At 41.1% G+C, this 22,762-nt stretch overlaps 2 protein-coding genes across 6 annotated transcripts in view; one reads left to right on the plus strand and one right to left on the minus strand.

Annotated features, from left to right (window-relative positions):
* On the plus strand, nucleotides 1–21,015 carry NIM1K (NIM1 serine/threonine protein kinase). 4 transcript variants are annotated; one of them, XM_064402804.1, is made up of 5 exons: nucleotides 1–255; nucleotides 9,067–9,258; nucleotides 9,668–10,056; nucleotides 15,562–15,845; nucleotides 17,776–21,015. In XM_064402804.1, exons 3-5 carry the CDS (start codon nucleotides 9,765–9,767, stop codon nucleotides 18,523–18,525), a joined length of 1,326 nt encoding a protein of 441 aa, XP_064258874.1. In that variant the 5' UTR covers nucleotides 1–255; nucleotides 9,067–9,258; nucleotides 9,668–9,764; the 3' UTR covers nucleotides 18,526–21,015. The 4 variants fall into 4 exon arrangements, with proteins under 4 accessions (XP_064258874.1, XP_064258873.1, XP_064258872.1 ...); XM_064402803.1 differs by lacking the exon at nucleotides 1–255 and adding an exon at nucleotides 3,617–3,803; XM_064402802.1 differs by lacking the exon at nucleotides 1–255 and adding an exon at nucleotides 4,224–8,732.
* Nucleotides 20,174–22,762, minus strand: part of HMGCS1 (3-hydroxy-3-methylglutaryl-CoA synthase 1) — an 11,100-nt gene continuing 8,511 nt past the window's right edge. For both annotated transcript variants that reach the window (XM_064402801.1, XM_064402800.1), the window contains exons 9-10: nucleotides 22,371–22,534; nucleotides 20,174–21,973 (exon numbers count right to left, since the gene is read on the minus strand). In XM_064402801.1, the coding sequence (XP_064258871.1) occupies nucleotides 21,881–21,973; nucleotides 22,371–22,534 (257 nt within the window). In that variant the 3' untranslated portion in view covers nucleotides 20,174–21,880. The remainder of the gene's footprint in view (nucleotides 21,974–22,370; nucleotides 22,535–22,762) is intronic.

Raw genomic sequence — 22,762 nt, forward strand, 5'->3', positions numbered from 1 at the left:
CAGCTGCTTTTCCTTGAGCTGATAGAAGGCTGCTGGAAAGGGGTGTAGCATTAAGCAAATCCAGGAGAGATTAGTCTGTGAATGAAATGCTAGCAGCATTACATTGTTGTCTATTTAAAAATAGATTGCTATTTCAGAGCTTTAGTCTAATAGGAATGGTATAAAGTACTCTGCATGTCTCTAATCTCAGATACATTTCTGGATTCTGATATGAAGTTCTCCTGCAGATTTCTTTAAGGAAAAGATTGAGGAAAGGTGAGGAACTGGAGTCTCTTACCTACAGATTTTTAAACAAATTTAGGATTTTGGATTGTGTTATGTGTGGTGGTTGCCCACAGAACTGTGTCATGGGAGTGGATGCTTGCAGGGAAGATTATAGCTAAAAGATGTTCTAAAATTTGTTTATGCACTTCTGCACATATTTACTTTCTGCTTCCTTAGTGAATCTACGCTCCCTGAAATAATGGAATGTAATTAGTATCTGTGTAATACCATAGAGTTATATGTAATAGTAGAGTTGCATGTAATACCATGGACTTATTCTTTATTTCCTTTTTTGCAGATTTGTCAAAATCTCTTCCCTAAGCTTGAACATTGAATGTGCTACTCATTACCATTTTAACAAAGTAGCAAGTGTTACTGTCTTTTTTACTCAGATTTGCTCTGTTTTTTCTAAGGAAACATAGTTCACATAACCCTTCATTCTCACAGTAATAATAGTAGTGAGAGCAGGAGTAATAATAATAATAGTCTGAGTTACAGGACAGATACTCAACAAATGTCTGTAAGATTAGCTAATGAAATTAAATGCTAGCAAAATTTGTTGATACTCATTAAATTCAGGAAAGTTTTTGCTGTTTAAATGTGATATGAAAAATGGCATGGGTTTTAGGGATTTGAGATGTAGCAGCTTTTTCACATGATTGTCTTTCAGTACATCAGTAGTAAGGTTTGTATTGCTTGGAGCTCTGCAGTGTTCCTCTTCTGCAGTTTCCCAGGGTATTGGTCTGTGCCTGCCCTCAAATACTGTGTGCTCGGCTGTTCCTCTCGGCAGGAAAGATCAGTTGCCTAAATGTGCTGGCAGCTTCCTCAGCACACACTGCTGCACTTGGAAATTCAGTTTGAGACAGCATTATGAATTTTTCAGTGCTCCAAAACCAGGTCAGTTAAAAAAAAAAAAAAGGCATGTCAAAGAAGCCTAGGATGCATGTGAAGCATTAAGCTGCAATACTGAAGCCAAAGTTGCAAAAGAAGAGTAAAATCTGGAGTTGTGCTTCTTGTTTGGGTTATATCCCTCACTTAGGATGTGCACCGCACTGATGAAGCTGATAGAACATTTCAGTATGCAGTAGGCTGTCTTGAGTGTTTCTTGCTCCCTTTGTACTGTTTCTCTAGATCCCAGTTTCAAAAATACCTATTCTGTTCTCAGTCCAGTGGAAGAGGAATCTTTAGTGGGAAAGATGTCTTTGATATACAGAGATTAGTGACTTACGACCTGTAGGATGTCAAATAAGATCAGATTTCTTCCTGCTAAGCTCCTTGCTGCATCTTGAAGATTTGATGTGCATTAACCAGTTTCCAGAGGTTAATCAAAGCTTCAGGAACACTGGGGAGTTTGTGCTTATTCCCCTGCTCTCTGGCTCTATGTCTGCAAAGCTTGAGGAGGTCATATGGGTGGCAAACCTGGTAGCAGTGCACTGCAGAGGTTTTTCAGCGTGTGGTACCCAAACAGACTTCCAGAGGTGGGAGCTGGTCTGAAGGGCATGTGGTCTGTATGGGAAGGGGACGCCTTCAGTCTGAGAAGGTGGCTTCCACTCCCAGAGAAATATGTCTGGGACTGTTTTCCATTTCCTTGTTGTTTTCTGGTGTATTCTAGACATTTCCAGTCTAATGGTCATGAGATAAGAAATGCAAATACCTGTCTTTCTATCTAGATTTCTTTTCTCTAAAAGTTCAAGAAGTTCTCAAAGCTGCAGTCACTTCAGGATGTCTAAAATGGGCAGGGACAGAGAAGTTGCAACAACACTTTCAGGGGATAATTCTTCAGCATTTTTAAAAGCAGTCTTTATGATGCTGCTCTCCTGACACTTTTATGTGGGTATTATATTTCTACATCTGTGTCTTCTATTAGTGAGGAATGTAATTATTGTAATGCAGTGTTTTCTTAATACTGATTCAGGTTAAATCTCAGGTGTCTTAGTGATTACTCTGAAAAACTGGAAGCTCTAGTCAGCATAAAGTATATTTCAAAGTGCAGTGCAGGATTTATGTATTTTCAAGTAGGTCCCTGGAGAATAATACCAGCTGCTCATCTTCTGCCCAGTTACATTGAAAAATGCCCTTAAAATGCTTAACCCTTTATTACTCAGTACTTTTGAGTAGTGCATATATAGTGATGCAACTAAATTTTATTACCTTGTAAGAGGTAACCAAAGTTGTTTCTGCTTTTAAGGCCCAACTACTAAGTAAGTGGGGGTAGTGAAAGAAAACTGTGATAGACAATATGAACCAGGTAAATTTCTGTTGCCCTTGTATGGCAGCACATTTTAGGTTTCTCTTCTCTCTTGAAAATGACAGGGTGATTTTATTGTAGGCTGTCTTCTGTCTAAATATGCAATCATTTTCTTGATCTAAGTGAAGACTGATTTCTTTAGTGATTTCAGCAGTACCATAAGTATTGCCTGTTTCTTACTTCTTGGGCTATAGTTTGCTTTATGTAGAGCAAAACACTCCTTCACCGAAAAAGGAGTAAAAGTAATATTTAGAGAAATAACCAAGTTAGATGTAATTTTTTTCAGTTATTTAAAAGGCTAATAAAGACTTCGGTGCATCTCTGTTGACTCAAAAATACATACTCAATGGAAATTTATTTTATCTTGGAAGAACAATTCTGAGACAAAATGATGTAATTTGCATTATATCTCAAAGAAGGAAATAAAATAGACTGGCCAGGCTAAAGTTTTGAAAGGGTAAATTTAATTTCAAACAGTCAGACTTCAAATTAATCCCTCCCATATATTTCAAAGACCTGGGAAATCAATGTGTTCTACTAATAAATTAATTTTTTGTCTTTGTTTTTAATGCTATTTCCTGCACAATTCAAAGACTAATTAATTTTAATTATCTTTCTAGATGTTTTATCAGTAGTGCTTTGAAAGGATGAAAGGAGTTGTCCGCCTGCAGCTCCCCACACACATTTTAGTTTCTAGTTCACAAGTCTTAATGTACTTGATTAGTATAGTTTGTGTTGATTTTCTTTTCCATGTGCCCTATATCTGCAGACGGTGCATTTGATGTGAGGCTGCACCCGGCCTGTGTTGGTGGGGTTATGTAAGGTCTGACTGCTGAGGGCTCTGTGCGGCCTTCCCTCCTCTGGCCAGGAGCTTATTCCAGCCTGCTGGCAGGCAACCCCCGGGGAGGTGGGAAGGTGGGAAGGGGGGAAGGTGAGCCTGTGCTGCTCGCTGGCACCGTGTGACATGAAGCGCCTGTCGCTAAGGGCCCCGCAGGGCTCCCCGAGCCTGGGCAGCCCGGGCGGGAGCGGGCCCGGCCCGGCCGCTGTGGGACAGGCCGAGCACTCCTGGGCGCAGGACGGCGAGCTTGTTGAAGGTCGTGGAGAGACCTTTTAGAGGCGGGCCACAAAACAGGGCACACCAGGGTGTTTTTCCTCTATTTCTCATCTCTGGTCTTGGCAAGAAGGAAGTTGGACTAAATAAACGTGAGAGGTTGCTTAGATCTACGGTTTTGTGCACAGTGACCGGTGCTGAATAGTGCTCAGTCAGCAGATCTGGCATGGGGCTGGTCAGGTAAAAGCCTTGAGAGATCATGTTCCATCAGGTTCCAAGGAATTGGGTTTGTCTTTAGGGCTCTATTCCAGAATGACTGTGGGGTCAATCCACTAGATGAAGTTTTCAGTCTTTCTGCTAAGATTAGGGGACACTTGAGTAAGCATCCACCTGTATTCTGCTTCAGTATGAAGGGCTCAGGCTTCTTAAACGTCTAAATAGGTTGCAGAGTCTCCTGTCTTGCTGTAAGTTACAATTGTAGAATTAAGTTGCTGGTAAAAGTTAGTGTGTTCCAGTGTAGAGAGGTTTTTTTGGTTGTTGTTTTGGTTTTTTTTGTGGGTTGTTTTTTTGGGTTTTTTTTTTTTTTTTTTTTTTTTTGTGTGTTTTTTGCTGTTTTTTTTCCTTTTTATACCAGAATTTCTTGGGTTTTGGTGGTTTTTTGTTTGTTTGTTTGATTGTTTTTTTTTTTTCCTTTCTGATAGCAGTGTATAGAACAGGTATTTCATTGTGAGGAAGGAGTGTGTACAGTACAGCTGTTTATTATCTCTTCCCACTTCTCTTCTTGGTGCTGTGGTCAGTAAGTGAGGTTTTGCACAGAAGCCTTGAAAGTGTTTGTATTCCATTTCAGCCAGGGTTGCTGCATATGTTAATGTTCCCTGTGTGGGAAAACAATGCCATGCCTTAGGCTAAGAACAATAGAATCATTTATATTTGTAAAGACCCTTAAGATGATCGAGTCCAATGTGCCATGGTTTGACAGTGCAATGAGCTGCTCCCCATGCCCCTGCTCCAGCTTGGATTTACCCATAGTCTGCAGTGCCTTAGGGGCTGTACCTGCTTCAGGTGGAGCCATATCTGTGAGCCACAGTCTCCTCAGGGCTATACCTGCCGCAGCAGAGATTTACTCAGGCACAGTCCTTCAAAGTGCACGTGCTCCACAGTGGCCTGCAGGGCCACAGTCCCTCCAGAGGTGTGCCTGCTGTGGCACAGTCACAGTCACAGCCACCCTGAGAGGTACCTGCTCCCACCATCTACAGGTCACAGTCCCTCCAGCTCGAGTTCACAGTGCAGCTCCAGCCTGTGCAGTGCAGCAGCACAGAACTGGCAGTGATGCCCTGCCCACCTGCCAGCCCAGGCCACCGCTGTGCCTGTTACCAAAGCATTCCCAGGCACAGCAGGAAGCTGATAAGAATGATGTTCTTCATGTCTGGTTTTCATCAAACAATAACTGGCAAACTGAATGCTGTGCCAGCTAACAGTAGTAATTCTGGGATGTATGGAAATGGTGGCATGTGGGCCTGGGCAGAGAGAGCGCGTATTTTCTGGAGGTTCTCCATGGTCAGTGTCCTGTCAGTATTTTCTCCTGCATGAGCTGGGAACATAGAGGTCTCTGGTCAGCCTGCAACCATGCTGTATTTTGTATTTTGAATAGTTGGGTTTTGGGGGGTTTTTAAACAATTCATGTGAAGCTCTGGGGTGTATTTCATATAGTCATTATGTTTTCTGGCACTCACAGAAATAAGACTGAGAGTGTTTCTCATGTAAATCAAAAGAATGTGCTCAGGACAAACCTTGAACAAATATTGACTTCCTTTGGCCACAGCAGCCATGCACTCAGTATTACTTGAGCACAAGCACAGAAGTTGAGGTATTACTTTCCCTGTGGTGTCTGTCTGCAGAGCTCTTGTGTCACCTGTGGTCTGTGCTGCAGGTGCTGCAGGACTGTTCTGCTGGCCTCTAATCTTCTGTAAAAGATAGGTCTTCTATACACAGGAGCATACTAGGTTGTTGGTATTTTCTTACAACAACTGAACATTCAAAGATGTGGCAAAAAAAATGGGGTTGGTATTTTTCTAGCAGATGAGTTAAAAAAAAAAATCCCTGCTACTTTAAATTCAGCATGTTCCAAAGCTGGTGCATGGTGCATATAATCTACTAAGCAGGAGACATGCTGTTCTTCAAGGGAATTTAAAAAAAATTTTACTAATCCCCTACCCTAGGGAAATACCTTAAAAATCCCCATCTCCTCAGACTAGACAGCAGAGGGGCTGAAAAGGGAACTCTAGTGAATGAGTTGCAATATCCAGGTACATCCTCATTAATAACACCTGGTACTGTTACAGTTTGAGTGGCAGGAGACCTTCCAGTGTAACTCCTTCACATTCACTCTAATAGGAGCTGCAGCAGTTTAAGTGCTCCAAGCTGAGTGAATTTTTGCCTCTGAAAGACAGATTTAATGAGAGAAGCCAATTTGCCAAACACAGTGCTATCAGAGAGCACTGTCTAGCTGCTTCTGTGCTTTCATGTGTTCCTTTCAAAGGTCACTTTTTATCTATCCATCAAAATGGGATTTTAGGAACCAAATTCTCTGTACCCAGTGATATCTTGCTTGGTTTAATTATTTTCCCCCTCATTCTGAACTTCCTTAGAGTTGTGATGCAGGGTTTAAACTGAGGCTGCAGCTGAAGCCTGAGGGTACTTAGCACTTCATAGAATAGGAGGAGAATGTCAGTTTGAAAAACAAGGTTAAACAACAGCAGTGTTAGGTCTTAAAGGATTGATACATTCGTTCATTGTCTTGTGATGCTTTTTATAGTGATTTGCTTTTGGTTTTGGCTTTCTTTTACTTGCTTATTTTGTTTTTTAAAGTGATTATTTGGTTGGATAAATTTTTGTGAAGTTCTTCTGGTCACTGGTCAGCTAATCTGGAGAAAAAAAATCATTGGTCTTGTGTTTGGATCACTTCTGATTCCCTGTTTTTCCCTTCTCTCTTAGAATTATTTTCTTTTACAGTCAGTGCCCTTTTGTATGATATCAGGATGGATTTTGCTGGGTTTGATTACAGGAAGGAATGTAGGCCATAAATAGATGGTATATATACTGCTAACACTAGGAATACTGAAATAGCTCATCTCAAAAGACAGGGAAAACCCAGCCAGCTGGCCAAGTGCCAGGAGGTTGCAGGATTGACAGTTACATGTCAAGCCTGAAATGGGGATTAATGGTAGGCTGTGCTCTAAAAAACAGCATGCTGAGCCCCAGGAGAAATTCTGCAGGAGCAAATCCAGGAAGAGCCATGTGCTGATGCCTCAATGCAGTTTTGCCTTTCTCTTGACTCCTCTGTCCCCACAAGGTTGTGGCATTCCCATATGGTTTGTCTCTGTGATCCACATGGACTGGGCTAGCTGCCTTCTCTGCCTTCATGGAATGTACTCAGGAGGGGCTTGTCTACACAAGTCTGTTTGAAGGAAACCCTTGTTGTTACGCAGTCAGCCTTTTCTGTACAGCAAGTTAACTGCAAGGGCACTGATAATTTTTGCAGAAGATGGTGGTGGTTCTGTGTTTCTTCTTTTGCAGGAGTAGAATTTTCCATATCTGCCGCTCTGGAGGTTATAGCCATAAGTTACAGCTATTCTTTGGTGGTGAGGATGTCACTGCCCAACTAAAGAAACTTGATTAAATAACATAGTTTGTACATGGCATGCCTGACACTGCTCCTGGAGCTTTCCAGACTTTTCATATGGGCAACCTATGCTGCTGTTCTCAAGATCAAAGGGCAGAATGGGGCCAGAATTCTGCTTCTGAATTGCTGTGGCACTGTACAGCAGACAAGTGGCTTCCAAAAGCCCTGCTCTGCTAGAGTGTCACCCACCATTAAAACTGTGAAATACAGTCAAGTTTCATATAAGGAGTTTTTTATTACCTAGAATACTTTTACAATTATGATGTGAAACTAGTTAAAGCAGAAAAACTGTGGATCAGTTTTTTCTGTGGATCAGAATTCAGACGCTCCTGAAAGAAATTGTCCTTTTCCCAAATGGAGAAAAAACAGAGTGTAAAGTGTGGGGTTTGAGTTTTTCAGTTTGCGCGGGGATGGGGGGTGTCCTTTCACATACATTTTTTCTTCCAAGGTATAAAATAATAAAATTAGGGGGAACATTTGGTGCTAAGAAAGAGTGGTTTGGTGGGAGAATACTGAAGGATTTTCTCATTTGTCACTTGGTCTCTTCCCTAATAACAATATCAACATTTGGCCATTAGCTGTATGCACACATACTACAGTGTTTGTCAGGAGTTTCACTCTATTTAACTCCAGAGAATAATACAATTATGTATTTATTATTTTTAGTTTCTGTAAACAATTAAAGGGGCTCTTTTCTTCAAACATGAGTAAGCCAAAAAGTGTTAATAAAGGCATTATGGAAGTAGTAAATTCTCCCTCTGTTCCAGTTATAAACTGCGTCAGCCATTAAGTTTGCAGCTCACACAGTAAGAAGCATCCCTGGTTCACAGAACTGAGAGAGTCACAGACTCTGAGGGAAAGACAGGCTTTCTGCCTCACCCTGGGACAGGTTTGTGTACCCACAACGTGGCTGCAGCACAGGGAGGTAAAGTGGCTTTCAAAATTCCTTCAATGTATCTTAAGGCAGGGAGCAGTGTCCCAGAGCATGGGTCAGTCACCTTGGCCTCTCTGAAGGAACAGATGAGTGTTTCTGTGCCACTCCAGCTCCCATTTAATGAAACCATCACCAGCTGCTTTTTCTTTGCGCTTAGGTCGTGCGTCTGACCTCTCTTCCTCTTGCTCACGAAGGAGATTGTGGGGTTTAGAGGGCAGCTCCACCTGGCAAATGTCACATGCTCTCTGCTAGTGTGGCACCTTAGGTGACTGTCTACCTAAGCTTCAGGCAGTGAGTTAGTGGTCTGATTCCCTCCCCCTCAATCTGGTGCACCTGTCCTGGCAGCCGGGTGTCTCCCTGTCCATCAGTCGGGTGTGCTGCAGGCTGGGAGCAGGGGAGGTGAGCACTGCCACTGCCTGCGCTGCCTCAGCTCTGTGCCCAGCTCACCACCCTCAGCTGTGCAGCTGCATGATCAGCACTTGCTGATCAACTCCTGGCTTTCAAGATTAAGAGAGAAAGGTAAAGAAGAAAAAATTGGTGCGCTGCTTTAAAGGTAAGTGGTTGCTTGTGTATTAAGGGTAAGTACTTCTGTGTCTGTGCTGCCAGGGTTAAACTGGTATGGGTCATGCTGTCATTCAGTGAAGCGTATGGCTGTTATGTAAAGGTTTTAATTACTTGCTTCATCTGCCTGCTCAGGAACACCACGCGTCTGGCAAAATTTTGAGAAGGCTCAAGGCGTTAAAGAAAGCTCATCTAAATAAAGGAGGGTTAACGTGACATTGCAGTTACTTAATCCTGTATTGTCCTGCCATGTGACTGCAGGGATACTGAGGCGCAGCATTTCTTTTGCCTGGTGCACAGATTATGCTTTTCCTGTCATCTTTCAGAATCAGTTGCTTTGTCGAACACATCATGGGAAAGAAACAGAGGGGCAGCGTACTTTTTGCAGCAAGGCTTCCACACACAGTGACATTTCCAAGGTACAGTGACAAGCTCACAGGCTGAAGAATGAATCAAAGGCAATCTCTACAGTCAGCTTTTGGACTTTTACCAGAATCAAGGAGAAGTACGCTCTTAAGGTCAGCTATTCAAAATTAGCTAGAAATATCTGGATTCATTCAGAGAAGTTAATCAGCTTTCTGTTTGACTTTTGTCTATCAAGTTACTTCTCAAAGAATCAAGCTAAAATCTGAATATTTATGTCAAATATTTTGCATGTGTCAAATGTACTGCATAGACAGTGAGCTCCTTGCCACTTAATTGCACAAAGTTTGCAGTTTTAATTGCAAAGCCTCTTTTACCTTGCAGCTGAAGATCCTGACACACTAACTCTGTTAGTGAAGAATGGATGTTTTATCTCTGATTTTGAAGAGAACATTCAATATGTAGATGTGCCAGATTTGTTTTTGAACGAATTTTCAAACTAATCTTTGGACTTTCTGTAAGCTGCTATTTTTATTTTTTTTTCTTTTGCTTCATTTGTCACAGGGTCCATAATGTGCAGGATTGCATATTCACACAGAATTACTTCGTTTAAACTTATCAGGACATCTTGTTAAATGGGGAAGTGATTACCCTATAGACTATGACAACAGGGTATGTGAATGAAGGAAGTCTTGGAAAATACCGCTGTTCCAGGTGGGATCACGAGGACAGCAGAGAAGATGATGGACACCCGGAGTGCCATGAAGGAGATGAAGAGGGCAAACAGCACAGGCTGACCCCATTTGAGAAACTAATGCAGGACATGTCTCATAATGAAAAAGTGGTAAAAGAATTAACACTGGGAAAGAGAATTGCCTTCTATCGAGTCAGAGGAGAAATAGGAAGTGGGAATTTTTCACAAGTGAAGCTTGGAATTCATTCCCTAACCAAAGGTAGGTACCATTGCATGCTGAGTGACCTATATAAATAGCTTCCTATGGGAAGAAAGATGCTGTATGAACCTTAAATACACATATAGAGTTTGTGTGTGTATGTGTGTGTGTGTATTTTTAATGTTTTTGAGTTAATCTGTAGACAGGGTCACACATAAATCCTCAGAGTTAGATTCTGCTTTAAAGGAGCTAGAAACAATTTCTCTACATGGCAGCTATTACAGGTCGAGTTCATCTCTGCACTTCATGGAGTTAACACATCCTGTGGCTCAGACACTCCACACTTTGAAGTGTAGTATTGGGCCTCCCCTCCTACAACCTGCCCCCGTCCATCCACCCTCTTCCCTGCCTCAGCTCCTGGCCTGCAGGGATACAGGTGATGAATGTCCAGGATAGCGGGTCAGGTATGCTCCTGCCTGCAGCCAGAGGCAGCAAGGCTTCCTTTGTTTCATCACAAGTTTTACTAGTATGGACAAAAAATTTTATTTGGTCACGGTAATTTTGGTGAGATATGCTGTGCCCACTTAACCGACTCATTTGTGGATGGTTCTTTACTGTAAAAAGCTAGGATGGGAGTTACAGATGTGGGAGGAACAGGTGCAGAGGAACAAACTCTGGTATTGCCAAACTGGTGTTTGCGTTGAATTGTCAGCTAGTTTTATTGTTTTAATTGTACAAAACACCCTATCTACAGCTTCTAGGAAGGACTGGAAAGGCTAGGTAGTTGCAGTGGACACTTCAGTCATAGGTATAACTAAGCTATCAGCAGGTGTCCTGTTTCTTCTTCTGCCTTTGACAATAACAGAAATTGTTGTTTTCCATCAGGATAACTAGTTTTCTGTGTATCTTTGTACACTACTATCTTGCTTTTCTTATAAGAGTCTTTACTTTTCAGTTTGATTGACTCTCCCTCCTTTCATCATCTGAGATGAGAGAATGAGATATGCCCCAAAACTGTGTTATCTTTTGTTATTTTCTTTAACCACCTCTTTCAGCCCAGATTTAAGGGGGGTGAAAACACCCAATGGTTGCTTTAACTGGGTGTTAAGTTTTTGGTTATTCTTGTTTCAGAAAAGCATCTCTGTTCTTCTTGGTCCACAAGTTGTTTCCTCTTCTGTGATATTTCTTCTTCTTCCCGAGGTAACGGTTTTGTGCTTACTGTTGGAAGAAATACTGCTCCTGTACTGGGAACACAAGGAATGCTAATGAAAGGCAGTTAGAAATTTGATTCTGAATTAACCCTTTGCTGAACTTACTTAGGAAACAGGTTGCTTCAGTATCTGAATAGAGCTGATTGAAAAGTTTTGAACTTCAGTGAATGCAGTAAGCTCGGACAAACTAAATATCAAAACCAAAATGGTACTTTTCCTTTCTCTGGAAAAGGTTATTTTTCAACAGAAATCTCTCAAATAATTTTTCTTTTGTTTGTTTGTTTGTAACTTTTTTGGTTAAAATGTTCACTGGAAAGGGAGTTGATTTATTTATGCCAAGTTTGTAACTGTCATGAGGAAGGAGGAATGAAAGATAAATATTTTCTGACCCATTCTGCCTGTCAGTTTATCTGTGTCAATAAAATGCATGGATGTGGACAGAAGAACAGGAACGTGCACATAGGCATTCATGTATACACACTCACCACCACCAAAGATGAATCTGTTTTTTGTGGTAGATACACATTGTTGTGTTGGCAATGAAATTATGTTTCTGCACAGTGTACATGAGTGCAAGTCTTCTTTTTTTTAAATCTGATTATATAAATAAAAGGCTTTATCATTAATGCTGGTCCCTCTGGAAGAGGGTGGTGTGTGTGTCAGAGGGCTGTTCAGCTCTTCAGTTACTGCCAGCTTTAATATGGTCTCTCTCCTGTATCAAAAGAGGAAACAATTTTTTTTTTTTTTACTAAGATGATTACATATATATGCTTTTCTATTGCCCTTGTGATCTTTTGCAGCAGGACACATGATTTCTAGAGAGAGAGAGAGGAAAAAACTTCAGGATCATACTGGATAATGAACCTTCTTTCCCTCACAAGGGCTGTCTTGGTTGTTTAGTAAACACAGAAAAATCTTTGGTGCTATGATGTGGATGCCATGTTCCATGTCTTGGACAGGCTGGCGGGCTAGCTGGAAACAGGGAGTGGTGTTGAATGGAGTTATGACCATCTAGGGCTGGTCACCAGCAGAGTTCCATAGGGCTCAGTATTGGGGCCAGCCCTAATTAATGTCACTCAGTTTTCAGGTGTCAGCACATTGGTTGGGAGTGTGGATCTGCTGGAGGGCAGGAAGGCTCTGCAGAGGATCTGGACAGGCTGGACTGATGGGCTGAGGCCAGTGGGGTGAGGTTCAAGGCCCAGTGCTGGGTCCTGCCCTTGGGTCACAACAACCCCAGGCAGTGCCACAGGCTGGGACAGAGAGGCTGGAAAGGACCTGGGGGTGCTGCTGACAGCAGCTGAACATGAGCCAGGCTGTGCCCAGGTGGCCAAGAAGGCCAATGGCATCCTGGCCTGGATCAGCCATGGTGTGGGCAGCAGGGCCAGGGCAGGGATTGTCCCCTGTACTGGGCACTGCTGAGGCCACACCTACACTGCTATGTTTTATTTGTTTTGGACTCTTCACTACAAGAGAGACTTTGAAGTACTGGAGAGTCCAGAGAAGATCAACAAAACTGGGGCGGGGTCTGGAGCACAAGTCCTGTGAGGGGCAGCTGAGGGAGCTGGGGGTGTTCAGCTCACAGGAAAGGAGGCTCAGAGGAGACCTTTTCATTCTCCACAACTGCCTGACAGGAGGGTGTAGTCAGGTGGAGGTTGGCCTCTTCTCCCAGGCGGCAAGGGACAGAGTAAGAGGGAGTGGCCTCAAATTGTGCCAGGAAAAGTTGATGTTTAGGTTGGACATCAGGAAAAATTTCTATACCACAGGGCCAGTCAGGCCTTGGAAGGGGCTCCACAGTGACTGATGAAGTCACCATCCCTGGAAATACTTAAAAGATGTGTAGATGTGCCATTTAGGGACAATGTTTAGTGGTGTGCCTGACAGGTTGGACTTCATGATCTTAGAGGTCTTTTCTGATTTATGTTTCTATGTGTGTTGTGTTATTCAGGGGCTTTGCCCACTATATTAACGTGAATTTTGGCAGAGATTTTCTCCAGAAGTTCATGGTGTTTTCTTGCTAAGGACTGTTAAATTCCTAAGCCCTGTAAAACTTTTATTTTACATGCCTTCCATCTGACAAAGAAAGTGTGAGAGCACAGCTGAATAGAATCAATTACGGGTATACAAAATTTATAGCTAGCAAGAAGTCTGTCTAATGTGACACAAATTGCAAAAGCAGGAATGTCCAGGCACCCAGTTTTTGGGTTTTTTTTAAAGCAATTTTACCTGTGTTTTGTTTGTATATTTTTCCTTCTGCCATCATATCATACACCATTTCTTCCTGAAATGATTTCCCAACTTTTTCCAAGTTTTTATTACTAAGATTTCACCTAGCACTTTTCAAAACTCATACAGTGCATATAGTTAATCAAAATCTCTTTCAACTCTTTTTGTGATTATTTTGGTAAATAAGCTGCCTGCTAAAAATGTCCTGTTCAGCACACCTGCTAAGCAAGAGTAATAGAGGATTTATAAACCAAGCATTGTTTGGAAGCAGAAAGGAAGAGTTTAGAAAACAAAAGGGAGGTGTCAGGTTTCTTTGCATGGAACGCATTTGCAACTGCAATGATGTAGATTTAAAGGAGCTTGGTCCTGATTTATGGTGGTGTTTGAGTAGGACCAGGCTCTTCAGTTGAAAATCTTTTTTTCCTCTCCTCTTTCCCTTAAAACTTAGCAGGAAAACTTAACAGGAGGAAAAGTAGAGCAAAATGAAAGGGGAAAAAATGAACCTAGAAGATTTTCTTTTAAAGCCCAAATGTCCCCAACTTGCATGGTTAACCTTGTAAGAGGTTATGCTTGTAAGCATTTAGTTGTGCAAATATAACCTACTGGAAGCTGGTGCTCTTTCCTCTTTGTTTAAGAGATCAATGTGCTATGAACATAAGGAGGGTCTTTCACTAGGTCATCAGTCACTGTCAGAAGCTGCATTTCCTCCTGCTTCACCCAGCTCCACACAACACAGGAGGTACCTGCTTCCCTGAGGGGCTCTCCCTCAGGTCCCAGAGAAGCAGTGTGACCAGGATAACTGCCCTGTACTCAGCACAGACTCCTAAAAACAGGCATGTCAAGGGATAATTTAGCATCTTTCACTACAAGAATCACATGTGCTTCAAGCACCTTCTGCACTTTAGTAGGGAGATCAATTGATATATGTATCACACAAAAAATGTAAATATACCAAATATGGAACTTTCTTGATCTGTACAGACACATGCGTTAAGTATCCTTAACATCCCTTTATATATGCTGAAGTACTAAACTTGAGTTAAAACTTGATAATATTCAGTAAAAATTTGAATGGTTTTATGCATGAACATGTGTAAAAATGTAATAGCCTTCTCTCTCATTTCTTACAGCAACAAGTGAACAACACCTTTTTTCCTAATTTATTCCCATTTACTAGGAACTAAGGTGAAGTTTTTTTTCTGAAAGATTTATTAAAAGTGATTAATTATTAAGAAATCTGTGATTGTTTGACTAAGATAGTCTTGAGGGAAAAAAAAAAAAAAGAAAATAAAACCAAACAACCAAGAATCCCTTCTTGCCAGGAATAAATAGTTGCTTTTATTGCTGTGATCCATTTTAATTTTGCTGTCCTGACAAGTTATACAAAGCCACCATAAACCTGTTTTAACCAGACTAATCCTTCAAATACCGGCTGTGTTCAGAAGAGTAAAGATAAAAGCTTTAAAACAGGAACATAGGGCAACTGTGATTTACCTATTCATACTGCTCTGAGCTACCCTGATGATGTGGTGCAGCTGCAGATATATAGATATATGTGTTTTGTGGCCTCTGGCTTCACTATGTAGGCTTCCAGAAACATGTAGGACTTAACAGCAGCTTTGCATTACCAGAACAGTATGTGCCAGCTAGATTTGCTGTCTTACAGGATCCTTGCAACTTGACTTCACCGCTCAGAATAAAATAGCCAAAGCCTCTAAATTCCCCAGAAATTTGTCTGTCTGATGGGAAACAAAGCACACAAATTTCACACTTCCGTTAGTCTACCTGGCTCATCTGAGGAGCTCTGAGCTAACAACAAAAGCACAGACTTTCTCTACCAGCAGTGAACACCAAAATCAGACATGTATAAGCCTGTCACAGCAAAGCATACCAAGGCAGCAGATGATGTGATCAACCCTTGGAATATTCTACCAGCCTTCAGTTATCCCAGCACTGAGTAGGTAGACAGAAAGGGGCAGGGGTTGTGTGAAAGATTGCAGGGCTTAGTAGACACCTGCAGCTTAGTTTATACTGATGAGGTGAAATTTTAGTACACTTACACAACCAAGCATTGCTGTATGTAAATGGTATTACCATTTTGTACCTGTTGCATTAATAACATGGAAAAAAGTGTTTTTCTTCTCAGAGAAAGTTGCGATTAAGATTTTGGACAAGACAAAGCTAGACCGGAAGACTCAACGTTTGCTGTCTCGTGAGATATCGAGCATGGAAAAGCTGCACCACCCAAATATCATCAGGCTGTATGAAGTGGTGGAGACACTCTCAAAACTGCACCTGGTGATGGAGTATGCAGGAGGTGGGGAGCTCTTCACTAAAATCAGTACAGAAGGAAAGCTGCTAGAAACAGAGTGTAAAATAATCTTCTCCCAGATTGTGTCTGCTGTGAAGCACATGGTAAGTTGCTCTTACACAGGAATGCTGCCTCTCACTACTCTGAGCTCATTTTGTGGATATTTCTTTTAAATTTCAAAAGTAGATTTACTGTTACCCAAAATTTCAGGCCCACATTTCTAAAAATCAAAACATCTAACAGCTATAGAAGAGCTGTTAAAGGTATCTGAGGGTTTTCACATCCACCTCAAGTTACTGCCTCCCTGTTGACAGCTTTTGTGAGGAGACTGGGAACACCTGGTGGGTGGAATCACCCTCCTAGCACCAATGTTCTGTTTGCTTTAATGTTCTGTGGGCAGCAGTGAACAAAGCTTCGTTTCTTCCCTCCCTGTTTCAAAACATAGGATCAGTTGCTCTTCCTCTTCCAGAGAGGCTGGTTAGGTGTTGCAAACATCCGGCTTGCACATTAATGAATGTGTGAATCTGTCACTTAAAGACAGTCAATTCCTGTTCCTCACTTCGATGCAAATCTGTGAGGTTAACACCCAACAAGTCACTTCTTGCCTGGTCTTCAGTATGTACACTTAAGATGATGCTATTTGTGTAGAGCAGAAAGCATCTTGTCAAGGCAGAAAAGGAACAATTAACTACTTCGGTACATCTCTAAACCTTGCAGAATAATTACAGCTACTTCAAAAAAATAAAACCACGGAGAACTGTTCTACAAGTCTGAGAAGCAGCATTCGTTAAAATTGGCTCAGGGTGCCCTCCGGTGGCTCCTGTCCTCCTTGCCACATAACAGCTTCTGGGCAAGTCAGAAACAAGGGTGATCCCAGGTCAGACGTCTGGAGACTGCACCACACACTGCTCGAGGCTTACATAAACAGCATGTATTTCTTACGTATTTTGACGAAATGATTGTATGTGCTTTAAGTGGTGGATTAGCTTCAACGTTTAATCCATAGGACAGGGGCCCTGCAGCTACAGGAACTGAATTTACATTTATTTATTTACATCTGTTTCTTAGAATTAAACATAGACTATCAAGAAGGCCAACCTCTTCATTTGTACACAGAAACTTCTGCACATTTCACCTTTACTAAGCCATCACATCCAGGCTACATGAATCCTATCTCCTTGCTGCCAGTCCACAAGGACAGAGGATCCCTGGCTGTTACTGATGAAAGTTGAAATAGCATGCCAAAGGGTTTCTTTATTGCCTCCAGATACTGTATGGTGTTACTCCAAAGGATAAGGCAGAGAGTGCTCATCCATTCCTTCTAGTTGTTCCAAAGATGAAACTAAACTCTTACTTAATCAAGACAGGTATGTCATGACTAAGCAGAGCAAATTAAGTTGGAGTCCTTAGCTTACTACTGGCATTTCCAACAGAAGAAAAAATAGAAATTATGGTGTGTATTATAGATTTCTAAAACTAGAACACCACTAAACTTGGCTGAAACATGAAGTACTGTGAAGCCCAACTCTGTGGTCCTTTTCTCCTGCCACCACCAGTTCCTCATAAGACATCAGATCTCAGAATGTAATAATAGCAAATCTCTTACTTTATCTGTGATAATGTTCAGTTGGGGAACTAAATGTTTGAATCTGTAAGTTGCAGATAGTAATTGCAAAAACAAGTGCCATGAACCCCAAAAAAATACAGATTTTGCACATGAAGATGTTTAGTCTTGCAGGATTAGTCACGCTGCTGTCACACATTTGCTTAATTAAAAGAGTTGATATTAGTTAACAAATTGAGAGTGCTGTGTTTAAAAATCCCAACATCCTTCTCCTCCCCTTACTCAATTGTTTTTGTATCCTTGGAGAATTAAGTTGAATTTGTTTAATAATTTTTTCCAATTGCAATACTATCTTCAGAATTTGCCCAGGATAACTCCCTTTCTTCTTCAGGGTAATTAATGAATTAGAGGTAGCCATTGAGAACTTTCCTGGGAACAAACCAATGCCACCTTCTCCTCTTCTTCCACAGCATGACAATAATATCATTCACCGGGACCTGAAAGCAGAAAATGTCTTCTACGCCAGTAACACCTGTGTTAAGGTGGGAGACTTTGGATTCAGCACAATAAGTAAAAGAGATGAAACTTTAAAAACTTTTTGTGGCTCTCCTCCTTACGCTGCTCCTGAACTCTTCCGAGATGAAAACTATATCGGCATCTATGTAGACATCTGGGCACTGGGAATCCTCTTATACTTCATGATGACAGGTAGCATGCCATTCCGGGCAGATACAGTAGGCAAACTGAAAAAGTGCATTCTTGAAGGGACATACACTTTGCCTCCCTGCCTCTCAGAAAATTGCCAGAAACTGATAAAAGGAGTGCTTCAGCCAGTACCAACCAAGAGATACTCTGTCAAACTGATTATGAACAGTGAATGGATGCAAGGAATACAGTTCCCCAAACCTTTACAGACATTTAAACTGGATCCGAAATATTTATCAGATATCAGTACACTAAAAGAAGAAGAAGTTGAAGTGAAAAATATTCTGGAAGATCTGGGAATCACAGAACAGCACATTCAGAACAACCGGGGAAGAGATGCACGCAGCTCCATAACGGGGGTCTACAGAATCGTGTTGCACAGAGTACAGAAGAAAAGGGCACTTGAATCTGTTCCTATCATGTCCCAGCCAGATCCAAAAGAAGACGACTCGAGGAACGGAATTGCTTCTTACAGTGGCATTAAACACACATCCAAGCTGTGTTCTATTTTATAAAATTGCACTGCAAGCTTTATGCTCTGCACATTTGACAAAGGGGATTATTCACTTATCCTTAAGTTGTAGTGTTTCGGTTTTTTTTGTAATTTTTGAATAAACCAAAAATGCCTCATTTTCTTTGCATGTCTCAATTAAGAGTGAAGCACTCAAAAACAGAACTCTTGTGCATTTGTTTGACCCTTTATCCAGATACTTGGTACTATGTATAGCCTGAGCAAGAACCCAGTAACTGCAAAGATCATGAGTGGAGGGGATCTCTGAATAAACAGCATGCTACTTCACTTAACCCATTTGGGAGATTCTCTGCACAAACATGTAACAGCCAACTTCTGAAAGCTGTACCTAAGCTCAACACAACTTCCACCACTGCAAACCAGGACAGTTTTCAGAGAACTAAATTTAAGCAGAGACCAGACTATAATCTAAACAATTGCAAATTCTTCTTTTGAACTTCCTCATCAAATTTTTACAAGTTAGTTTTTAAAAAGCATTTTATTTTCTTTCAAGAAACATCAAAGCTGTTGGTGGCTGCAGTTCCCAGCTTGTCACGATTCCAGAAGACAAATCAGGATTCAGTACTTTAACCCTGTATGTGTGGGTGCCTGACTGATTGGGCTTCCATCAGTTACCCCTCTGATGCCTTCCACTGCTTGCACGATTCTGCCACTCTGGAACTGCTTGGACTCCAGCTGCATTCCAATAAAGAAAGATTTAAGCATACTCCAAAACCCCTGTAGTTTTAAGTTCTTCACTTAGCCCTTGTTACCAGCAGCTGAATGCAAGCAGCAGCAAAATCTGCTTATGTTCACTGAGCGTTACAGGCTTGTGCTCACTCCTGCTGTCCCGCTTTGGCAACCAAAGCTCACACAAAGCTGATTGTGACACTGTTAAAACCTGGACAGTCTGACAACTCCAGCTGTTCTGAGCATCACCAAAATGCAGATGCTCTGATTTTCAGCTTTAGTCGCTTATTCCATGCTTAGATCTTCAACAGCATCAACTCTAGTGCAAAGGACAAGTGTGGCAGCTGTTCTCTGAACAGGGGCAGCTGACATGCCTCAGCTAAGAGGTGGAACCTTTGAGTTTAGCTAAGGGAAGATACCCAACACAAGGTGTGCAGAGGCACAGCTGGTGCTCTCACATTTAAAGGCTAGATGTCTTCTCTGTTACGACACCAATGAGACAATCATTTCACTTTAGAGGGAAAGATTCATATAAATGAGCAGTGGGATGACTCTGAAAGGCCATGCATGGGAAACTGGACTCAGTGAAGCTCAGGTGTGTACAAAGCAAGAACCAAACCTCCTTCACAGAATTTCTGAGAGTAAATAAAACAATACCAGTATTTATAAACCAGTAATTAATTCAATTTCATAAAGTGGTTATTAATTCCTCCACTATAAACAGTTTCCATATAAAACCATTTTAAGTTATCTTGAAACATGGCCCTGATAAAATTGTTTTACACCAGCCTAAGCAACTCTTTTTTCCACTTTTGTAATGGAATTACTAAGCAGAAAAATGCAGAATGTCCACATAGCTTGTGACCCCACAACTCCTGGATTTTTACCAGAGCCAGTTTCCTCTTTCCTGTTAAAGAAAAAGAAATCCATCCTAAAAAACCAACAAGTCAGCACTAGTCCAGCAGGTTTCAAATATCTCAAACTTTATTTTAATAAATGATCAGCCTCACAGACCTGTGAGGCCTGTGCCAGTAGCTCACTTCTTGGCTTGTCCACTGCCAGCAATGGACTTTGTTCCATGACAGTTTGTTTTACAGGTGCCAAAGTTAAGTTTCAAGAGGGCAACCTAAACCAAAATACTTGCAAACACTATCATCATGCATTGCTCCATCATTTTCAGCAGAACAAACAGATTAGTATTCATCAATTTATAATAAACAACTATTTTACCAAGGCTTGACTGTACAATACAGCAAGTTATCAAATCCTAGTGAGTGACAGGTAATACAAACACTTCATTACACACACAAAAAAATGTAATTAACAGAAATAATTTTTTGCTACTTTATATTAGATAATGTAGCTTCGTAGAATTAGCAAAGAAATAAATTCAATGAAACGTCATTCTGTACATTAGCTCAACTTAAATATATATATACATATATATGTATATATATATATTACAAGCTTAAAAGGCTCATATCATAGTTCATTTCCAATCTGGGCTTTAAAAATCTACCAGAATGGACTCCCCATAACCACTGTAAATCTATCTACTGCTTGCAAAATGGATAGCTTTAGCTCACACACTAGGGAAGGGGGGAAAGAAATAAAAGACTCCACTCCTACAGTATTACCAATAGTGAGAAGGACTTCAAAGTACAAAGCCAGATTCAAAGCTAGAAAGAGTCTTTTGGAAATGTATTATATAAAAGACAACTAATAGGCTACAGTTCCAGACAAAGTGATAAACATCACTCTCTTCCTTTGTTTGCCAATTAAAACAGCTCCCAATAGCTCTAAATTTTATTTGAAAATTCTGCTGTCTTGGATATTCTACTAAACCGTCTATTATGGTGTCAAATTAATTATCCCCTTTCTTTAGAATAAAAAAAATTTACTACCTCCCTTCTTCTTCATCTTTCCTCCCAGTCTCCTGTGACTTAAAATGCAGGTATAAATCACGTAAGTTGTTAGGAGGAATTACATAGTAACTAACACAGTGGATCAGAGAGTTTCTTCTAAGAAAACCACTTGTCAGCCTAGCCGTTCTTGATCCAGTCACTTTGACAGGGAAGAGAGGCTCTATTCCAGCAATGGATGTTCTTGGTTCTATGCCTGTCCCAAAGCAGTGGGGTGATGGGAGGCAGACTAGGATATGAAAGGGAAGGTGAAAAAGTGAAAGAGAATTGCAGTATTCAGAAGGTTGACTGCTTATTGTCAAGGCACTGAGAACCCTAACATTAAAAGCCTGGACTATTTTGCACACACTTGAATACTAGTAGAAGTTAACAGTGTAGGTTTCAAATAATTTTACATGGAAGAGCAGGCAGAAGATTCCTTTTTTTTTTTTCCTTTCTGTGTACGAAGACTTTGTAATAGACTACAGCTACTTCTCAGCAATTAAAAAAGTTCAGACATGTTAAGGAATCCCCACAGCACCTGGCAAGTCCTTCTATCTCCAATATACTCCTGATTTTAGTGTTCTGAAAATACTATAAAATCAGCACACCATATTATGATGATTTTTTTCAAGGAGCCTTAACAGTTTTTTCATGCTCCAATTAAGTACTAGTGTACACTGAAACTTCAGTGCTACTGCAATCCTTTTTCTCTCTCTCTCACCCTGCCCTCACACCTCGTTCCTTTCCCCACCTCACAGAGGTATCTTAATGCTCCCCATTGGAAATGGCGACAGTAACGCCTTCAGATTCTGTTGTTGCAGGGATTCTTGGCACTTTCTTAGCAGGGCTTGGGATGTGCTAAGAAGAAGGGAAAAAAAGCATTAAATACAGTTTTCTAGTTCACAGACATTCATACTTCATGGCTAGTCCAACTCCCAAACAACATTCATGCTACAATGGACGGCTTGGCCTTAAGTCAATCAAATTGGTCATGCTTCATGCAAACAGATCATGTGAGAAGAGCCAGTTTGTTCCTCTTTCATTCTTGTGCGGTTTCATTCTTTCTATGATGAAATGTACTTTTTAAAATTGCAGTTTCAACTTTGTACTTCTGGCTTGTACGTTACATGTGTTAACAAAATATTCAATGTAACTTGTAAAACCACTTCCTCTTAACATACATGCACATGCCAAGACAAACATGTAAATGGTTCCACCATTTACATCAAACTTTAAAAGAGTGCCGAGTGTTCACCTCATGAACAATGCCTGGGTGGACAACTCCAACTCTTGCTTCCAGAGGTCCATCACTCATGAGTGGGCGCCGGGCGTAAGTTCTCCTGTGTTTTTCATCCACACGCACAAGGTACCATGTTCCTTCAAAGAGATCCTCGACTGAACACTGTGGAATATAATTGGCTGTAAGAAAGAGAGTAACACATTGTTAGTTGTTTCCTGGTAGTTGTACCCAATACAGGCCTCTGCAGACTGGATGCACTGAGACAGAAGAAAACAAGCCAACATTTTTACTTCAGACACGTTGGGTGAAATGAACACAGGCGACTTAGAAGAAGAAAGGGCTGGACATTTCCTTCATTCTACACCCTAATCATTTAAAGTCTGGCAGATTAAGTGATAAGCATTTTG

This window comes from Passer domesticus, chromosome Z (genome assembly GCF_036417665.1).
Source record: "Passer domesticus isolate bPasDom1 chromosome Z, bPasDom1.hap1, whole genome shotgun sequence".
NCBI classification, from domain to species: Eukaryota; Metazoa; Chordata; class Aves; order Passeriformes; family Passeridae; genus Passer; species Passer domesticus.